General features: G+C 38.5%; 1 protein-coding gene across 4 annotated transcripts in view; it reads right to left on the reverse strand.

Annotated features, from left to right (window-relative positions):
• Positions 1-18339, reverse strand: part of cadpsa (Ca2+-dependent activator protein for secretion a) — a 173261-nt gene that overhangs the window by 71151 nt on the left and 83771 nt on the right. For 2 of the 4 annotated variants that reach the window (XM_069141914.1, XM_069142071.1), the window contains exons 12-17: positions 14756-14892; positions 12790-12977; positions 6111-6212; positions 5956-6019; positions 5397-5520; positions 1587-1655 (exon numbers count right to left, since the gene is read on the reverse strand). In XM_069141914.1, coding sequence (XP_068998015.1) covers positions 1587-1655; positions 5397-5520; positions 5956-6019; positions 6111-6212; positions 12790-12977; positions 14756-14892 — 684 coding nt within the window. The remainder of the gene's footprint in view (positions 1-1586; positions 1656-5396; positions 5521-5955; positions 6020-6110; positions 6213-12789; positions 12978-14755; positions 14893-18339) is intronic. The other 2 variants (XM_069141990.1, XM_069142154.1) reach the window with 1 other exon arrangement.

Consider the following 18339-nt stretch of genomic DNA (forward strand, 5'->3'; position numbering starts at 1 on the left):
ATATTTGCCTGTCCCTATCCTAAAAGCAGTCAGTGGTCTATAACACTGAAATAGAGTTTATATGCTGTGATCATTCCTCTGTTTTATAGTGGCCTCAAGAGATCCCCTTCCTCTTTTCTCTATTTCTCTCACACTAAGTTCAGGTTTCACTGGATGCAGTGCTTGATCTTGGCTGTTCAGTTGAGACAAAAGATCATAGATTTCTGTTTTTACGGAGAATTCCGGTTTATTTCAACCGTACTCCATATTAATGTCGCTATTCTGTTTCTATAGATCATGCTAACTTTGCACTCTCTAACTCTGTTGTGCTCCCTCTTAAAATGAATCTCCCCATTTGTCAAACATCAATTCATTGATTCTCTCCTGTTATATTTTTTTTCCTGTAAAAGCACTTCCTTTGGTTTTGGTTTTAAAGTATGGGCATCGCTTGGATAAGACCTAATTTGATCTTGGATTTTATATTATCATAAAAGTGCAATTATTGCAACCCTGCTTTTTAAATTGAATTTGTGTTAATTGTTACTGCTCTTGAGGGGGGAGGGGAGGGGGAGGCACAGATGTTGTCACAATGTTCCTGAAACATGTTCTTATAAGGCTATGCAATGTATCAGGAAGGTTGTGACAGGGTCTATGGTGGCATGATTTAAGAGTGTTTTCTGGTCAGGAATGAGCTAACAGCAGAGGTTAGACATAGAGTACATCACCTGCATCCTTCATTTCTTTCTGAGATTTCTCCACTTAGTAAAGGTTAAATTTAAGTGACAGACACACACAAAAAAAATACAGGTTGCAAGGATGGAGAGAAGGTGGAGAGAGGTGGGAAAGTATCAGGTCAAGGGTAAGAGAAGAGATTAACATTCAGTGCAGGTAGAATAGGCAGAATATAGTGGAAGACAGGAGTCAAAAATAAAAAGTAAATGTTAGACTGACACTTTAAAAGCAACCAATTCAACATATATCAGCAGCCTTTGAGCCAAAGGTGTCTTCTTTCGGTACATTTTGTAAAATCCGACACTTTAGAAGAAAAAGAGACAAAACACAGAGCATCTTCATTTTAACCTAAAATCCAGCATGGGAAAATCTGGAAAAAACATAAAAACTTTTAAAAATAATTGTAAGATATTCAGTCTGTGTCAGCATTTCATTGTGAATACATTCAAAGACTGGGACATGTTGACAAATGGACATGTTTCTCTCAAAGGATTGAGAGGATACCCTCTAAGTAACTCCTTGATGCGGGTGTCTTTTGTTTGAATGTACCATGATCTTAAGCACTTAAAAGGATTTACACGCAAGCAAAGTAAAAATGCATTCAAATCACAGACAAGAAACGGGTGGTTTGAGCAGGACAGAAAAAAAGTTCACGGAAAGAGTAGAAAGTGTTTTTAGTGACAAGCTGAGCTTGAAACATTTTAAAGAACTGTAACAAGTCCACTTTACAGACTAAAATAATATACAACCAAACCAAAGGACAGGTACGAGAGAAATTGAGGTCGCTTGTGGTAGTTGGCGTGCATACTGGTTGTAAGAGAAAAACAAAAGGGTGCATAGGTGGGGTGTGGCTGGGAAATGAGGGAGGTACTCACGAATGGTTAAATCCATCACTTGAGACGCCAAGCAGAAGACAGGATGCTCATACATCTCTCTCTTTTTCCCTACAGAGAAAGAGGGAGGATACCGAGGCATGCGAGAGGCCAGGGTCAGAGCGGACGAGCACAGAGGTCACTAGGGTATGACTGATATGAGGTTTTGTGCTGCAATTAAAAATCTTGAAATTTCACAAATTTCATGCCGGAAAAGCAGAATTGCATGTTTTAAAACCAAAAACTATACGGAATCAAAAGTGAAATAGGTGTCATTTTGAAATTTCAATGTATTATAAGCAAATTAACCAGAGTCACGTGGTCTAATTACACTGAGTAAAACCACAAAATGACTTTACAAAAGCCACTTTGTCAGACCATTGAATTCTATAGCTTCACTATACACTTTAGGATTCTCTTTAAAGCTGGGTTACCAACCAGACCCAGGGGGCTTAGATCACAAAGTTTATGATTCTGATTTGATTAATCACAAATTTGTTAGAAATGTGTCTGACTTGATGTACTTAAACACCCAACAGTTTTGAATACTTCCAGTTCGAAGTTTATTTTATTATTTTACAATTTGTGTGGCTCCTTTGAAATAAGAATGATCAAGTCAAAATAAAACTAAATCCAACCTCACATTTCTGATGACACTTATATAACAGTTGTCATTCCATATGTTTGTGCAGTAAAACAATTTTCCTTAGAAGAGAGTGGCATGGCAAAAAATGTCATGTAAAAAAAATGAAGTTGTTTGCTGGTTTGTTTATTCTGGTAATACCAATGTATACATATTAACTGAATATGCTATGTCAAGTAAAGAATATATCAAAATGCTACACAGAGCACCTTCAAGATTTTTTTTATTTTTTTATAAATATGTTATCAAACTGCATCAAATCCTCACATCTCATGCCTGAGTTGGATGACTGATCCATGTCCTTGATTTTCATCAATAGGCCAAAGTCAGCAAAAAAACTTTATCAGTCTAATCTTTGAGTTCATATTTTCCAGGCTGGGTGGGGACAGTCAAAGTGAGTAAGATGGCATTATGCCTGTTAATGAGAGAGATGGGTAACCGGCTACAAGTACAGTAGAATATATCCAAGCATGTATGGAGGTGATTCAGTTAGTCAGTTGGATCTTTGAAACATTTCCTCTGCGAAGATGAGGTCTGTGTGGGTTTTTTTTGTTCCTAATTGTTGAAGAAGGAAGGCAGAAAAATGGAAAGGGGTACTGGGAACAATCAACCATCGCAACTGAGATATTAAGGTTAAATCTTCATTGTCTTCCGTAAGGTCATGGTTTCTTTTAGCACAATTTTAATTGAACAGTATTTTGGGGAATATGGTTGTATGGTATTTGTGGCTACACACAACTGTGATGTGGTTGCACTAGAGTAAATACTTTTTTTTTTCATTTGGTTCAGTAATCTAGCCAGCCTTGCAAGGCCACGGAGAGTGACACTGTGTCATTTAAGTACAAAAGTTAGGGCAATTTACACATGGCAGCTTAGGGCAGCTCCTGATATGATTGATTTATCAACAACACAACATCAGTGACGTTGTTTTTAATAAATTAATTGCATCAGTATGCACAATTTACTTCTGCTCACTCCTCAACATTATCCCAGCACCTGATTTTAGAATATTGAGGGTTTTTTTTTGTTCACTTTGAAATTTAATTAATGATAAATTAGCAAAAAAAGTAATTTTACCCAGAATACTCAAAGCTAAAACTGTTGAGGTTACTTCATCCTCTACCAGGCTAAGTAATTAGGTCATTGACGATGTGAAACACTTTCTAAGTATCTATTACTTTTACTTCACCACTTTGCCATGTTGTGATACCGATGTACTTGCACTTGTGTTTTCCAAACTATCAAAGTATTTGGACACACCTACATATGTGTCCACCGAACTTAGACCTGCATGTGCACTTTTGCCTAGATTGAAAGTAGCTCACACAGGGACAGAGTGCAGTAGTGGGTAACTCAGAATTAGAAATACACCATGGTACTTGTGTTGTTATTCTTTGGAATTCTGTAACATTCAGTAATGATCGTTTATGATCAGTTCATGATAAAAAATAGTAACTTCAGCTCTTGTATTTATAAGGGATGTAAGCACCAACGGTTGTGGAACCCTATTGTTTTTGGTCGAATTTTGCATTATTATTATTATTATTATGTGCTTGGACCCTTTTATAATTGCTTGCAATTCTAGTACTGGATTATATTTTGCATATGACTTAGTTTAGGCATTGGGATAGTCTGTTTTTTATGCTTTTTTTAAAAAACAAACAAGACACGGTTAATATGGCTGGAATGTGAATGAAAAGTTGCAGTGCCTTTAATTTGAAACAAGGGCTTTTAATTTGAAATGGATACAGGAAGTCATGGCTTTCAGCACAAACACACGCACTACTTTGGCCCTTACTCTAACGTTTTTCTACTAACAGCACAATTACATTTTTATTTTAATTGGATGCTGTGTATCTGTATAGACCGCTATACTGATGGCACATTTGCTTTAAATTTGATGTCCTTGAGCCTGGTTCCCGAGATAAAAGTACATTGTGTGTTTGATATAAAGCTCTCTGAAGATTGCATTTGTATTTTGCATTTAATTCATATACATGTTATTGATGTTTATTTAACTGCAATGTATGAGGATTGGGTAGGAGAGTACTAGGAGGAAAATATTAAATAATAGAGGGACACAATTTTCATTTGTATTGTATCTGTATGTTTTTGTTCACCTGATGCTCCTCCCAGTAAAACTAATGTAGGAAAAAGAAAGATGTTTGCAATGCCTATTAAAGAAAATGTGGACTGTGCAACAGAAAAAGAAAACTGCCACAAGGGGCAGTTCCATTATTTAATGAGCTTCCTGTTCTCAAACAGCAGCTAATAAGAAGCAGCAAAAGCCAAAAGACAAGGAAAAGAGAAGAGTGAGTATGGAAGTCATCAGAGAGCAAGGAAAAGTATGGCAAAGACAGCAGGAAAAGAAGGAGCTTCTGGGTAAGCCAAAGTAGGGCTAAGGCAGTGTAAGACTCAGCTGAAAGAGAAACTGAGGCATGGTGGACGAAGTCAGCATAAAGACTGAATTGAATGCATTTTTACTTACTGTACCTTCACTACTAAATAGGTTGAAGATTAGACAAAATAAGTATAGTATTTGTCACTTCAAACAAGTATTATTTAAATAAATACACAAAAGACACTTAGAGAGGCTTTGTCTGCAGCTGTGAAGAAAAATGTATTAGTCATTAGCCTTTTTTGATATTCATAATCGCAATGCAACAAATCTATTCCATGCTGTGTTACTGCATAGCTGCTATATTTTAAGGATTCCCACTGACCAAAGAATAAACATCTTAACTTCTATTCCATTCAAGTTATTAACATCCTTCAAACATCACAACTATGCATGAATGTAACATCAAAGTCCCACCTAAACATGGCTAGTCATGTGTGAGGGCTTAATTGAAAACCATTCACGGCAACAGTTCCAATAATGTATCCACAACAAGACCAGAAAAACATTATCATCAGTTGACAATGTTATTTCATTATATCCTGTGGGGTCAAATTTAGCAAACAGGTTTATTAGTTTTGCTTGACTATCCCTGACTGTTCCATTTGCTTTCAATAATAACCACATACTGTAACACAACCAAGCTCTGCCCCACTGAGATTAGAAATCTTCTCAACACTACATTAACAGCCATATCAAGGCTGAATTCTCATGCTGTGTCCTTATTACAATAGTACAAGCACAAAGGAGCTCTGATGGAGGAGTAATTTACCTTCCAGTTTGGCGTATTCTGACAGGCGCTGGTAGTTGACAATAGCTGCCTGCTCCAGACACTTACGGATCACAGTTTTGACTTCCTCTTGCGGCACCAGGGTGACAATATCTTTCATCAGTACCTTGAAGGAAAGATACAGCAAGATGGAAAGTTTTTTATTGGGAAAAGTTTGCACAAAATCTTCTCTTAGATTTACATCTGGTATGAAGATGTGATCTGTATCTGAACACAAGGTTTAAATGTACACAGAACACATTTGGCTCAGAAGTCGATCAGATCAACCAGTCAGGAGGAATTCTATTGTCAGATCTAGCAGGTATGAATACACTCTGTCCAGTGCTTTGAAAGGTCACCTGCATGCCCCTTCCTGCCAATTCTAACAAGTCGGACAGTAGCAGTAACATGAGCACAGCAATGGGAGGGGAAAAAATGAATAGTGGTATTGTATGATTGGCTGTATCGACATTCAAAATTACAAAGAAGGCATACTTTAAAGTTTTATATTGTAAAATCTTGCATGCATTTGTCAGTTTTACAGGTTGTAAAAATAATGTACCCTTTCGAGCAGGGACAGAGTTGCTTTTAGCGCTCCTTCTGGCCGTCCAAATGGAAAGCAGTACCTGTGGAAGCAACAGATTCGATTTTCATTTTAACCCTGAGCAGTGAAACTTGGCATGATCTCTGCACATGACTGGTGCACCCAGCTCCTACCTAAAGTGTGTGATCTGGTTTTCCAGAAGCACCCGTAGCCTCTCCTTAATCTCTTCAAAGTGCTCCTTCTCCTCCACAGTCACTGTGCCAATACCATCGGGCCTGAAAGACAGAGGCATTAACAAGTAATGAAAAGTTTTGCAGCTTCTCCAGCCAGTGTCTCAGTGCTCGGAAAGTGAATCAAATTGGTGATTATTTTTGTAGAGTAAGTCAATGTCAGATTCAATGAATGGGCCTCCTCTTCATGCCTTAATGGGAAAACAGCAGACCGAAGGTATAAAAGTGAGTAAGAGCTCCACAGCCAGATCTCAACACTAATAGGTTTCTATTTTCAGAGCGTGCATCGTGTACAGTCGTTAGCAGTTATCTCAGGGTGCTTTCATTCAGGCAGTGTGGTTCAAATCTTGGCAGGGTTCACCTAAAAATTGGCGATATAACACTTTTCTTGAACTTCACCTAAATTAAATGTTCTGTCGCCATTTCCATATAACATAGTCTAACTCTTATTGGGTAACATAATGAGTATCATTCTTGAATACTCAGCCATGGATCGCTGTGGGGAAACTTGTTGTTGTTTCAGTATAAAAAGCTGTTGATATTCCAATCAGGACACATGACACTGAACATCATTCTCTGGTTTTCAATCTCATTTTCTGGCAGCACAAGTAAAAAGTTGCAATAGCTGCTTCTACAGTGGAATTATCAGAGCTGCCACGACATTTTTAAAATCCAAACTATTTTCTTCTAGGGTGTCAAGTGGATTTTTACAGGACTTTGCACCTTGAATGCAATGATATTTGCTGTAGTGGTATTTTGCAAGCTTGAAATGTATTTAATCACACTATTATTAAAAAAAATAAGGCAACACAATATATTTTTCTCAACCAGTAAGTGTATATACTGTTGTTGGGGGTGTTGTCCTTTGGGAATTCACAGTGTTTCACAAAGGCAAACCAATTTCCCAAAAATGTATTTAAACGTTTTGGTTAAGCACAAAGGGCTTTTGACTGCGCTTGAGTCAAATGGCTATTTTTTAAGGCTTAATGTGAACCCGGCTATGCTGAGGTGGGTGGAACAGCATAACAGGGGGTGTCAGTAAAGATGCACCTGTGCAGTGCATTTTTGGGGACAATTTTGAGGTCAATTTGTCCTGTGCCAGCTCAAACCAGGGCTATTTTCTCCCACAGACCAAATTGGTGGATGTTCTACGTATTTAATCCTTATTTAGGCCACATAAATAATAAAACAACATTTTTGAATGTTTAGTTATTTAGTTATTGGTACTTGCGTACCGCGTTGTGAACAGACCGGGTCCAGTCTACATCCAGGACATGGTCAAACCTTACACCCCAGCCCGCTCACTCCGCTCTGCATCTACCAACCGGCTTGTCGCTCCCTCGCTGCGAGCTAAACACTCAACAAAATCACGACTGTTCGCTGTCCTGGCTCCTAAATGGTGGAATGAGCTCCCCAACGACATCAGGACAGCAGAAAGTCTGTACATCTTCCGTCGCAAACTAAAAACACACCTCTTCCGACTTTACCTTGAATAGGTAGCACTTTAGTGGCGCTTAAAATGACACTTACTGATAGCACTTTGTAGTTTGGCTTTCTTGAAGAAATTGTATTTTCTTGATTCTTGTTGTTCTGGGTTTGTACCCTCATGGTTGTATTGCACTTATTGTAAGTCGCTTTAGATAAAAGCGGCAGCTAAATGAAATGTTACGTAATGTAATGTAGTTAATCATAGAAAAAAATTATGTTGACTTTTGTGTATTGAATTTGACGTGAATCAGAGCATTATTGTATCATATTCTTCTCATTTCAACACATCTATCCATTATGGCTTTAAAAGTGTGTGTGTGTGTGTGTGTGTGTGTGTGTGTGTGTGTGTGTGTGTGAGTGTGTGTGTGTGTGTGTGAGTGTGTGAGTATGTGTGTGTGTGTGTGTGTGTGTGTGTGTGTGTGTGTGTGTGTGCGGGCGTGCGGGCGTGTGGGCGTGCGTGCCCGATGTGTTTATCGTTTGTGACATGGTTGGGTCTGGGTGGAGTGTGAGCAGAGTGCATGTGACAGAAGAGGCGCTGAACTGGTGGCCATGACAGCATGATGAGAAGCAGGAGACATGACACTCTCCCTCTCTCTACCCTCCCTTTGACATGTCATTTCAGCGGACAGTGAGAAACTGTGTGTGAGTGTGTTGGGCAGGGTGGGAGGGGGTGTGGGGTGCTTTCGATTTTAAGGGGTACCAATTTGGTCAGCACCAGTGACCTTCTTATCCAGACTTCCCTCAGTTTTCATGGACATTTGAGCAGACACAGTGTGTCTCTCAGCCACCTGTGGGCCTCTATACTGCTTGAGAGCTTGAGGAGGTTGAGAGGACTGCATGGCAAGATTTATTAATCATTATGTGTATTTTCTAAAGTAAATATAGTGCAAATACAATGGTATTGAGTTACCAAAAATGGGAACAAGATGTGATGATAATACAATATTGGAAAATTATAACACACTGTAGAAGACAATACATGTAAAAAAAATACAAAAAGTAATGAATGGAGCCTAAAATCTCAGGAAGTTTTTGGTCACGGTTGTGACTTTTGTGCATGATTTTAGCTGCTTTATCTCATGTCACACTTCTTGTTGCTTTTGTTACCCCTTGTTTTGAGGCTGGTGATTATATGCATCAGAAAATTGTTTTCAGTAAGTGCATGGCAAAAAATAAAAATGGGAGAGGAATTGTTAAAAATTCACAGTAAAAGGCCATCTCACCTTTCTGTCTGTGACAGAAAATGAAAGAGGGGAATTTCACACTAATTAAGTCCTGCGGGGCTGTTGTTTTTTTTCGTTTTTTTTCTACCAGTCGCATGTTATTCTCTGGCAGCTTCCTCATGTTTGCTTGACCTGATGACCTCACAGCTTCAATGAAGACAACAAACAAATGAGCCATCAGTGTCAGACAGACGGCAAGCCAGCACTTTCACATCTGCTTTTCTGTACAGTGGACGATCACATCAAGTCATCAAGGTAAACTACTATTTAAGACATTTGCAATGGAAATCTCCTGCAGTTTGAAAAAAAAAAAAGGAGTTTTAACTGGAAATTACATGTGTATAGCACACTGTCATCCTTAATGTTTTGTTTTTTTTAATTACTAGTTTATTTTAAGTATTTTATTTCCGGAATAATTGGAAACATGCTAACTGGTAAATTGCGCAAGACATCATTCAAATTAAGAAAACAAAAATTATACGGTTTAAGTTTATCACACAAGTGATTTCTGATTGTCTTAATTTTCTATGACAATGTTTGAATATGTCAAGTGGGAGCCTGTGATGGAAGTATTCTACGGCATATTTTCAGACATTTTATGGGTCAAATTGTTTAGATTATAAAATAAACATTAGAGTTAAGGCGCTGCACTGAATCTGCCCAAAATGATTTTACCTGAGAAGCTAATTTAAAAAAAAAATTATATTGAAATTAGCCCGATGGAATGACAACACATTATCAAGAATAATAATCTATTTTTCAGTTCACTGCATTTTCAAATTTAGCAAATGAATCTCAGTGTTTTCTTTCATATACAATCAATAGCAGCTCATATATCATTTATCTATTTTAACAACATTTCATAACAAACAGTGGATCTAAATAGAGTCGACATTTAGCTGGACAGAAGTCAAATCCTGACACTTTAGCTGGCGACCAGGCAACCGAGTCCAACTTGGTGCACCAACACCTCCAGGCCAGCAGGCTATTAGGAGGCAGGGGTGGGGGTGGGGTATTTGTGAGTGTGTGTATGTTTGTTTGGGTTGGTGGGTAAGTAGGGGGGTGGTCTGGATTAGGTGTGTGCATGGGGGCACACGCAGCAGCAGCATTGGCAGTGGAGACATTCGGCCGTCACACATGACAACCTGTCAACCTGTCATGCCTTGACCTCCAGGCACGACGGCTGGACTGGCAGAGCAGGTCTCTTGATGCATGTGGATGTGAGGTTATGTAGGCCTCATTATTTTTGGATTTTATGTCAAAGAAAAATGTATGTTCATATGTGAAGACACATAAATATGTCTTCATTTGAAATGTAATAATAATCTGAACTCTGTTTCTCTGATAGGAACAAACAAGTTTTTGATGTTCAATCAAACTAATACTTGTGTAAATAAATGTTGTTGTTGTTGCCGTTGTTAAAAAAAGAATACTGGCCTCCACATTTATCCAACAGATTTCTGTTCAACTCCATTTCTGGTCATATTTCCATACTTCCTTTTATCCCTCTTTTTATTTATTTATTTTCTCTCTCTTTCTCTCTTGGAGCGACTGTTGTCCATGTGTCCATGCTGATCAGAAAAGGCCTCAGTCCTCCGTCACTGTTTGTCAGCGGGACAGAAGGAAGGCTGGATGGATGGATAGATAGATGGAGGATGGGGTTAGTTGGAGGGATGATGGGGGAGGTGGACGTGGGGGGCACTGACAGACAGCCCTCCCTGACCTTTGCCCTCAGCGCTGGAGTGGCCCTCGTCTATCTTTGTTACGCTTCATCCGCAGACGGCTGACTGTGATGTTGACAGATTTGATGTCTGAGCACATCACAGCAGATTAGACAAGAGATAAGTAGTGCAACTTAGGTAACAGAGTATATAATAAAGACCAGATGACATCTGCGTCACAGACCAAAAAACGTTCACAAAATGACACCATTTGATTTCTGAATAAAAACTACTATTCCTAATTTCGTTTTACATCACAGCCATAGGAGAGACTTTGTGGTCAGATGTTAACGTCATAAACTGGGATATCTCAAACATAGTTTCACTTCAAATTTCAACCACTCAATCGGTCAAGGAGACAAAAACTTCAGTCAACAACATTTACAAAAATTAACTTGTCCTAAAATGAGCTAACTGCAAATTTACTTTAATGGAAGAGAAAAATGATGCTTGATGCCTACCCTTACTCTTCACCTTTATTGCCATTTCCTGCTTTAATGCTCACAGCTCTAGTGCTCAAAGCTAGTCAAGTCGGTTAAACTACTTGTGAACTGGACAATGGTAGTTGGTCACGGTAGTTAAACAACAAAGAGGCAAAAGCACTTTGACGGTTATGCAGATTTTGTTCCACAAGCCGAGCAAAGGAATGTCTTCTTCAGAGTCAAAAGAATGTGACAAATTGCGTCATATACCTAATAAAACTTATAGAATTGCACATATGACATAATAAATAAGTGGAATAACCTGCAGAGAATAACAACAGGGTTACTAAAGATTCGCAACAATTTGCAGTGTTTATGTAATTTGTAAAAAATCTGTGATAAATGTTCGATTGAATTGAATGCAAAATCATCCGAAAGAATGGAAAATGCAGCCAGGTATGCCTTATAGCCCAGGCATACCTGTTAAACAGATCATGAGGCTTCGAACTTCAGACCACGAAATTGTTTTGATACCTGTTGTGTTTTTTAGGAAACCCTAGTTTAAGTTTTACGTTTTTTTGGACTATTTCTTAGTTTACAGTGGATATGTAACAGACTGGATACAAAGAGCCAGAGTGAGTCACATGACCCGGCAAAGTGAGAGAGGCATATAAAGAGATTTTCCACTTTAACCTGCTGCTGTGCCCAAAATGCTACCTCTACACGTATAGTTTTTTTTCACCAAATGTAGGAAAATATGTCTTCTTTGCTCAATCCGAATGTCAAAGCCAAATCTTCCCAATCACTGAAAAACCCAACCCTGTTTGGAGCCCTACAGCTCTGGTATACTCCACCATAAAAAAAACATCATTCCAAGTTTGAACATGTCACAAGGCTTTGAACTTTTACAGACAAAATCAGTGTTTTAAAATCTGGTCTGTGGATATGTAGAAATCTGTAAAGTTAAGATACTCTAAGACACTAAAATCATGATTCAGATTTCTTTTTGAAAACCTGAATTATTTATTCTCAAAAGACTGCACAGACAGGTTAGAAATGAGTCTGTAGTTTTCCCCAGTTATCTAAACCACTTGTTCAAAAGTGAAAGCACAGGTTTTACTGAGCTGTGTCCTGGTGGAGCAGTTACCCGGTACTTACTGTATTCTGTGTACAGGATTGTTGCGTAGCTTGGATCATGAAATAACTTACCTTCTAGTTCCTGAGAAAACTGTGGATCTGAAGTCTCTTTTCTTCATGAACTCAATGATTTTGAGTTCTCTCTTAACGGTTTGGGCAGGGAGCTCAGGGACAGAGGGGAATAGGGCTCGTTCGAGTTCGGCCTCAGATACTGGCCAGTTTAACAACTCAGACACACGCTGACTAGGTGCGATTATGTGGAAGTGCAGGGTTTTTGGGACAGTGGAGGGGAGGTAATTTTGTGAACATGATAAAGGTAAGGAGGTTATACGAGGGAAAAAAGACAAAAGAAAGAGGAAAAGTGAGCATGCACATAACATGCAAAGTGAAACTAAAAGACATATCAGATGAAAAAAGAAATCATAGCACTAAGACCTAAAGGCATGAAAACACACAAAGGAGTTCCATATTGCATTATTTGCACATAATTATGGAGTTCTCGTGTTTTAAGTTTATTGCCATACATTTATCGCTGTATATTTCGAGATTAAGTGATTTTAGCATCCATGGGCAGTTTGCACTTGTCAGGTAAAATGAAGGACATAGGATTCCCCAGTCGTGTGATTTTTACCTGTTTCCATGGACGTGGGAGGCACAGAAGGCGAAGCTGTAATGCAGCAGTGTGGGGTCGATCATGGCTCCATTTTCTGCCCTCTCCAGCAGATCGCTCAGGTAACATAAATGCCGATGGCAGCCTCGGACACCGTAGCGAGCACAGTACTCGTCCAAGACAAACACCTGACCGGGACTGAACCAGCCCTGTTAGAAACAGACAAACACTGCTGTGTGACTTCTTTGATGAGGTAAATGTTCATATGCACATGCAAATGCCATAAAAGTCTACAAGCCAGGGAGCTTGAAATGCTAAAAAAGAATGTAAAAAACATGATGGGAGTATGATATTTCTGTTTCATGAATTAATGTGAGGAAGGTTACAGTTCAGTGGAGCAGATGTTTGAGTAGAAGTTGAGGTCACATGCTTCATATGCGTCATCGCTTATCCACTAGGTAGTTTGTTTCCATTGAACTTTGGTACATTTCAGTTTATCGACACACCAACTTTTTCACCTTAGTCAAGGACACATTATTTTTCAATATTTTGATTTTTCCAAATCTTTGGTGTCAAGTGTAAAAACATTTTTTAAATGTGCATAAAAACAGGTGGAATTGACCTCCAGAATACTGAATTAGCAATCGTTACTTGATATGTATTAATAAGTGTTCAAAACGTGAAGTGAATCTCTTCCATGCTTTATTCACTTGAATTTGATGACTGGACAGTTTGTATTACAGTGCACAATAGATACACCAACCAAAACGCTAGGTTGTGTTTGAGTGACAGCTCTGACCCTGACTAATCTCAAAACATACCAGAAACCCATGTTGTTTTTGTTAATTTCCTTCAGGCTGATTTCCTCTGTCATTTCAGAAATGAGGAACATTGGGGTAAGTGGAAACATTTTCCTTCAGTGAATATTTGTATGCCTCCATGAGGCAAAAGTCATGATGTTTTCAGGTTGTACATCCATTTGTCCCACTGTCCTGAAGGCAACATTTTAAGAATGCCTTGAGAATTTCTTCAAACTCGACACCAAACATTCACTTTGTCCCGAGGATGATCTGATAATATTTTCAGGGTCATAAGTCCAGAGTTAAGTTCACTGAGACCTCAATTTGACCTATTCTCATAAACATAATATCTCAGGAACGCCTTCTGGCAAATTTCACTTGGCCTTAAGGATGAACTGATTTGAGTTTGGTGGACAAAGGTCAAAGTTCAAGGTCACTGTGACCTCATATCGATCTCATGCTGTCACATTATACATGAACGCCATATCTAAGGAATGATTTTGCTCGTCAAATGTCAAGGTCATTGTTACCTCACATTGACCCATGATCGTGATGTCTCGACAAACGACTGGATGGAATTTCTTCAAATTTTGCACACATGTTTACTTGGCCTGAACGATGAACTGATTTGATTTTGGCGGTCAAAAAAGTCACTGTGAAAACACGTCTTTTCTATTCTTGTGAACGTGATAGCTCAAGAACTTGAGGGACCTTCTTCAGATTTTGCAGAAATGTTCCCTTTGACTCCACGATAAACTTAACAGCATTTGGTGGTCAACATTTAGAGATCAAGGTCAATATGACATTGAGTTTATCCAATTCCACTTTTGTGAATGTAAGAGGATTTCGAAATGCAGAAATAACATTCACTTTTACTTAAGAATGATCTATTCAGAATTTAGAGGTCAAAGTTTACTGTGACCTCACATGGCCATAACTCTATATATCTGTATACTTCATACACAATTATCATAATTTACACAAACATCTAATAGGATTAATTGATGAACTGATGATTTTTCCATCCAAAAGGTCACTTTTATTGTGACATCATGATCTTCTGCAAAATACTTCTGGCTATTATTCAATGCCATCATTTTGGAACGGAAGGGGAGATTGTGACCTTATTTCACATTTATGTCAGATGCTGAAACGACAGTGGGAATTAATATAAAATCTTTCCTTACCAGGCAGGAGTAGGAGTCATTCAGTCTGTGGTCCAGGGTGAGGCGCTGTACCAGCTCAAACAGTGATGCATGGTCAAAGTTGCAGGGGTTGGCTGAAATAAATTCATCCATACCGTGCTTTTGGGCTCGATCAGCATCTGTTTTCATCAAGTTACCCATCCGAAAAGGAGACACACAGAGGAAAAGACAGAAACAGGAGGCAAATGTCAGATCCTGGCAGAAAAAACAACTTTAAAAGTTTCATATGTAACAAAGTTAAATAATGTAATAAACTAGACTTATAAGATTCTGCAAAATGCAAAATGACATCAGAGTAATAATTCTCAGTGGGTAGAAGTTGAGTAACATTGTTCCGAATTGTCACTTTTGATGTAGGCTACATGTACCTTTTGTTGCATTATCTATACAAGACAAATACTATTTGCTAATAACAAGCCGGTCGACATTTTGAAATATAAAAAAAAATCTTACAAGAATCCTTGTCGCTTTGGTAAACACACCAAACTCTGTATATATTTTATTGCTGCTATTCTAAGAGTTACGCTGGTGACAACTTTTAACTCTTTTTAACCGATCCACGATTCTGAATAACTCTTGAACTTGCTGGGCCTGATTTAGGCAATTTGAGTTGCAGAGTATACTCTTACTTACTATGTAGTATGATAGTGAATTAATTACTGAACATGCACTGTTCCCTCAGTAAAAGGATCTAAGTCAGAGTGAGCTGCAGCAGTTCCACTGAGTTTCTACACCATCATCTAATAACATTTTAAGTTTGTGCTTATCAAGGAAGGCAATTAAAACATTGGGGAACTTGAAGGTGTGTGTGTTTGTGTTTATGTACCTTTGTAAGTGTAACCACATGCAGAATTGGGCCATTAATGATCAGTAATGAACCCCTCTATCCAGTCGCTTTATTCTTTCAACAAAACTGCTCTTGGTATTTGGCATTCCTCCTCAGCCCATTTTTTACATTGTTCATGGTAGAATATAGTAACAGCTCTTGGTCTGTGGTCCAAGCCATCGTTGTATCACCGTACTTCCAGGTTTCCACTTTGGTAGACCCTAAAGGGCAACCACCATGACATCATCCATTGGTTTCTGAACTGACGTTTTAACTGCCACCATCTTCTTTTTTTTTTTGAGCCAGAAGTGACCATATTTGGATGAGAGGGGGATCCTGGTTAGGTGCAAAGGGTGGATATGATCGAGAGCCCAAGAAACGCTATGCATGCCCACCGATACTGAAAACCAGGCATGCCCCAAACATACCTTTCTCGAAGGTTGATGCTTTTTCTATTGGGAGTCTATTGGATCCAGAGGTTTTTTGGAGTCAGTCCTTAGTGGCCCTTAGTGATATGGTACTTTAAGGCACTTGTCAGACCTGGATTGTATGTTCATTCCTCTGCCTGGCTTTCACAATGGTGGCCTCTGAAATAACTACGATATGCTCAAAAATTATGATTTTACTGTCCTATCCATGAAATATAATAACCAAGAAGAATGAAATGTCACATAAGCATTAGCCAATCAGTTCTTAGTTAATGTGTCCAGCAATCACTCCATTATGGGCCCTTCATGAAGGTTGACAGTTTTGATTAATCAGTCTGGGTAAAGTTAAGGTGGATGGAAAAGTTTTCCAAGCAGATGTCAGGAGGGAACTGCTGATCAGGAGGAGGATGAAGGTTAATTCTGAGGTCAGGGGGTTATGTTCATGTGGTCGTCATGCATATTCATATATATTCATACTTTACGTGTTAATTTGAATCTACACAAGTCTAGACATCTTCTTAGGTTCAAGTATATTTTCTTTGGTCTTGTGGGTTGTGAACCATGACGAAAACCCTTGTAGTGCATAGCAGTACACATGCATTGTGCAAAATGTTGGCTGAGGAGAGGACAGCAGCTGCTGCTGCTGAGCTGCTGACATACTGCTTCACTACGTGGCCAATGTAGACAAGGTGCGAGACCACAAGACCTAGTCAGTGTTTGTGAGTACCTGAAAGATTACAAACACTGACAGCTGGCCATGCAATCGCAGCATTTTACTGCTGCCAGCTGAACATGCCTGCACTTACGAACATAAGAGTAGTTAGCCTTGCTCAATAGCACCCCATCAGTGTTTTGTTAACTAAGCTCAATTTGCCCACTGTTATGGTATATACACTATAGAAGTGGCAACAGCTAGTAAAAATAGTCATGTAAAATGATGTAACTTTCAAGTGACTAAAAAAAGCCAGTAGAATTAAAAAATAACAATGGATGGCAAAACGAACAATAGACAACACGATCACCACAGATGTTTGAGATTTTAAGGGTTTGTAGACTCACAGTACAAGTTCTGCTGAAACAGTATTATGACTGTTATAGAAGTGACTAACTATAAAAAAAAAAAAAAAAAAAAAAAAAAAAAAAAAGAATGTGTGGATGTCAGTGACATTTTGAATAGCCAGTAAAATGGAGGCCTTCAGAATTAGGAGGTGCTGCACAGCTGATAGTCAGATTTGCTGCCTTATAAAACAGGCTAATGCATGTACTGCCAATGGATCAGTTATATGTTAGGCACACACTTCAACTCTGAAACTCAAGAATAATTAAGGTTTAAAATATTTTGCTACACAAAATACCATTCCCTAGTCCCCCTGCTGCACTCACTAACACACCCCATTTTTGAGGCCTCTTCACTGCAGTGGTGGTGGCCCAAGCACCCTGGTGTGGCTCCCAATCAAATGTAGACCTGAATATGTTAGAATGATCCAAGGATGTGGGAGCCCCACACTTCACACACACATCTTAATTGTCCGCAAAATACAGCGCTTAAATTAAATTTGTCAACACATTTTCACTTGCTGTCCTGGTGGTGTATTATAATCTCATCAGGGTACTGTGGGATTGATTTCAGAGTAAAGGTATATTTTCATTTTGCAGAGCATTTTGTATCACCGGGCTTTACTGGGCGACAAAGTAGTGGGGGTCATCTGTTTCTGTTTCCACTTTTTAATTTGAGATTTACATGTCAGTGTGTTAACAAACCCTATGTTAATGATATGTTAATTATATGTTAATATGCAGTGTCAATGTTATGCAATATTGTTCTTGGTCTACAACTCAAACAGTGTTTTGCAATAGAGGTAATTACAGACAAATAGTTTGATATGTCACAGCAAAGTAACCTTTAACACCAAAAATCCAGCCTGCTTGACACTAGCATTAAATTAAAGATCCCTTCCAAACATGTATGAAGACATATACAAAATAATCTGGAAAAATGATGTGTCTGATACCATTATCCACATAGAGTTCAATTATTTTGAAATAAAATCTACTTCTTCTCACTGATTAAAAGTTCCATGAATTCTATAAAATACAATTCATTTCTAAAGTTTAACTGCTGGACACAGGATGTCTCTTACTTCACTGTAAAGTCCATTCTTAGTGTGAATAGGAGAGGAACTTTGCACTTTCAGCAGATGAAGGTGTAAACAGCCTTCTAGCTTTAAACTATGCACATATATCATTCTGTATAGTGACGATGAAACATTAAAGTAGGGGGAAAAAAAGAGTAAAACTGTGTGTGTGTGCGT

This window comes from Embiotoca jacksoni, unplaced genomic scaffold (assembly GCF_022577435.1).
Source record: "Embiotoca jacksoni isolate LCO1_2020_lvr unplaced genomic scaffold, fEmbJac1.0.p SCAF_1, whole genome shotgun sequence".
NCBI classification, from domain to species: domain Eukaryota; kingdom Metazoa; phylum Chordata; class Actinopteri; family Embiotocidae; genus Embiotoca; species Embiotoca jacksoni.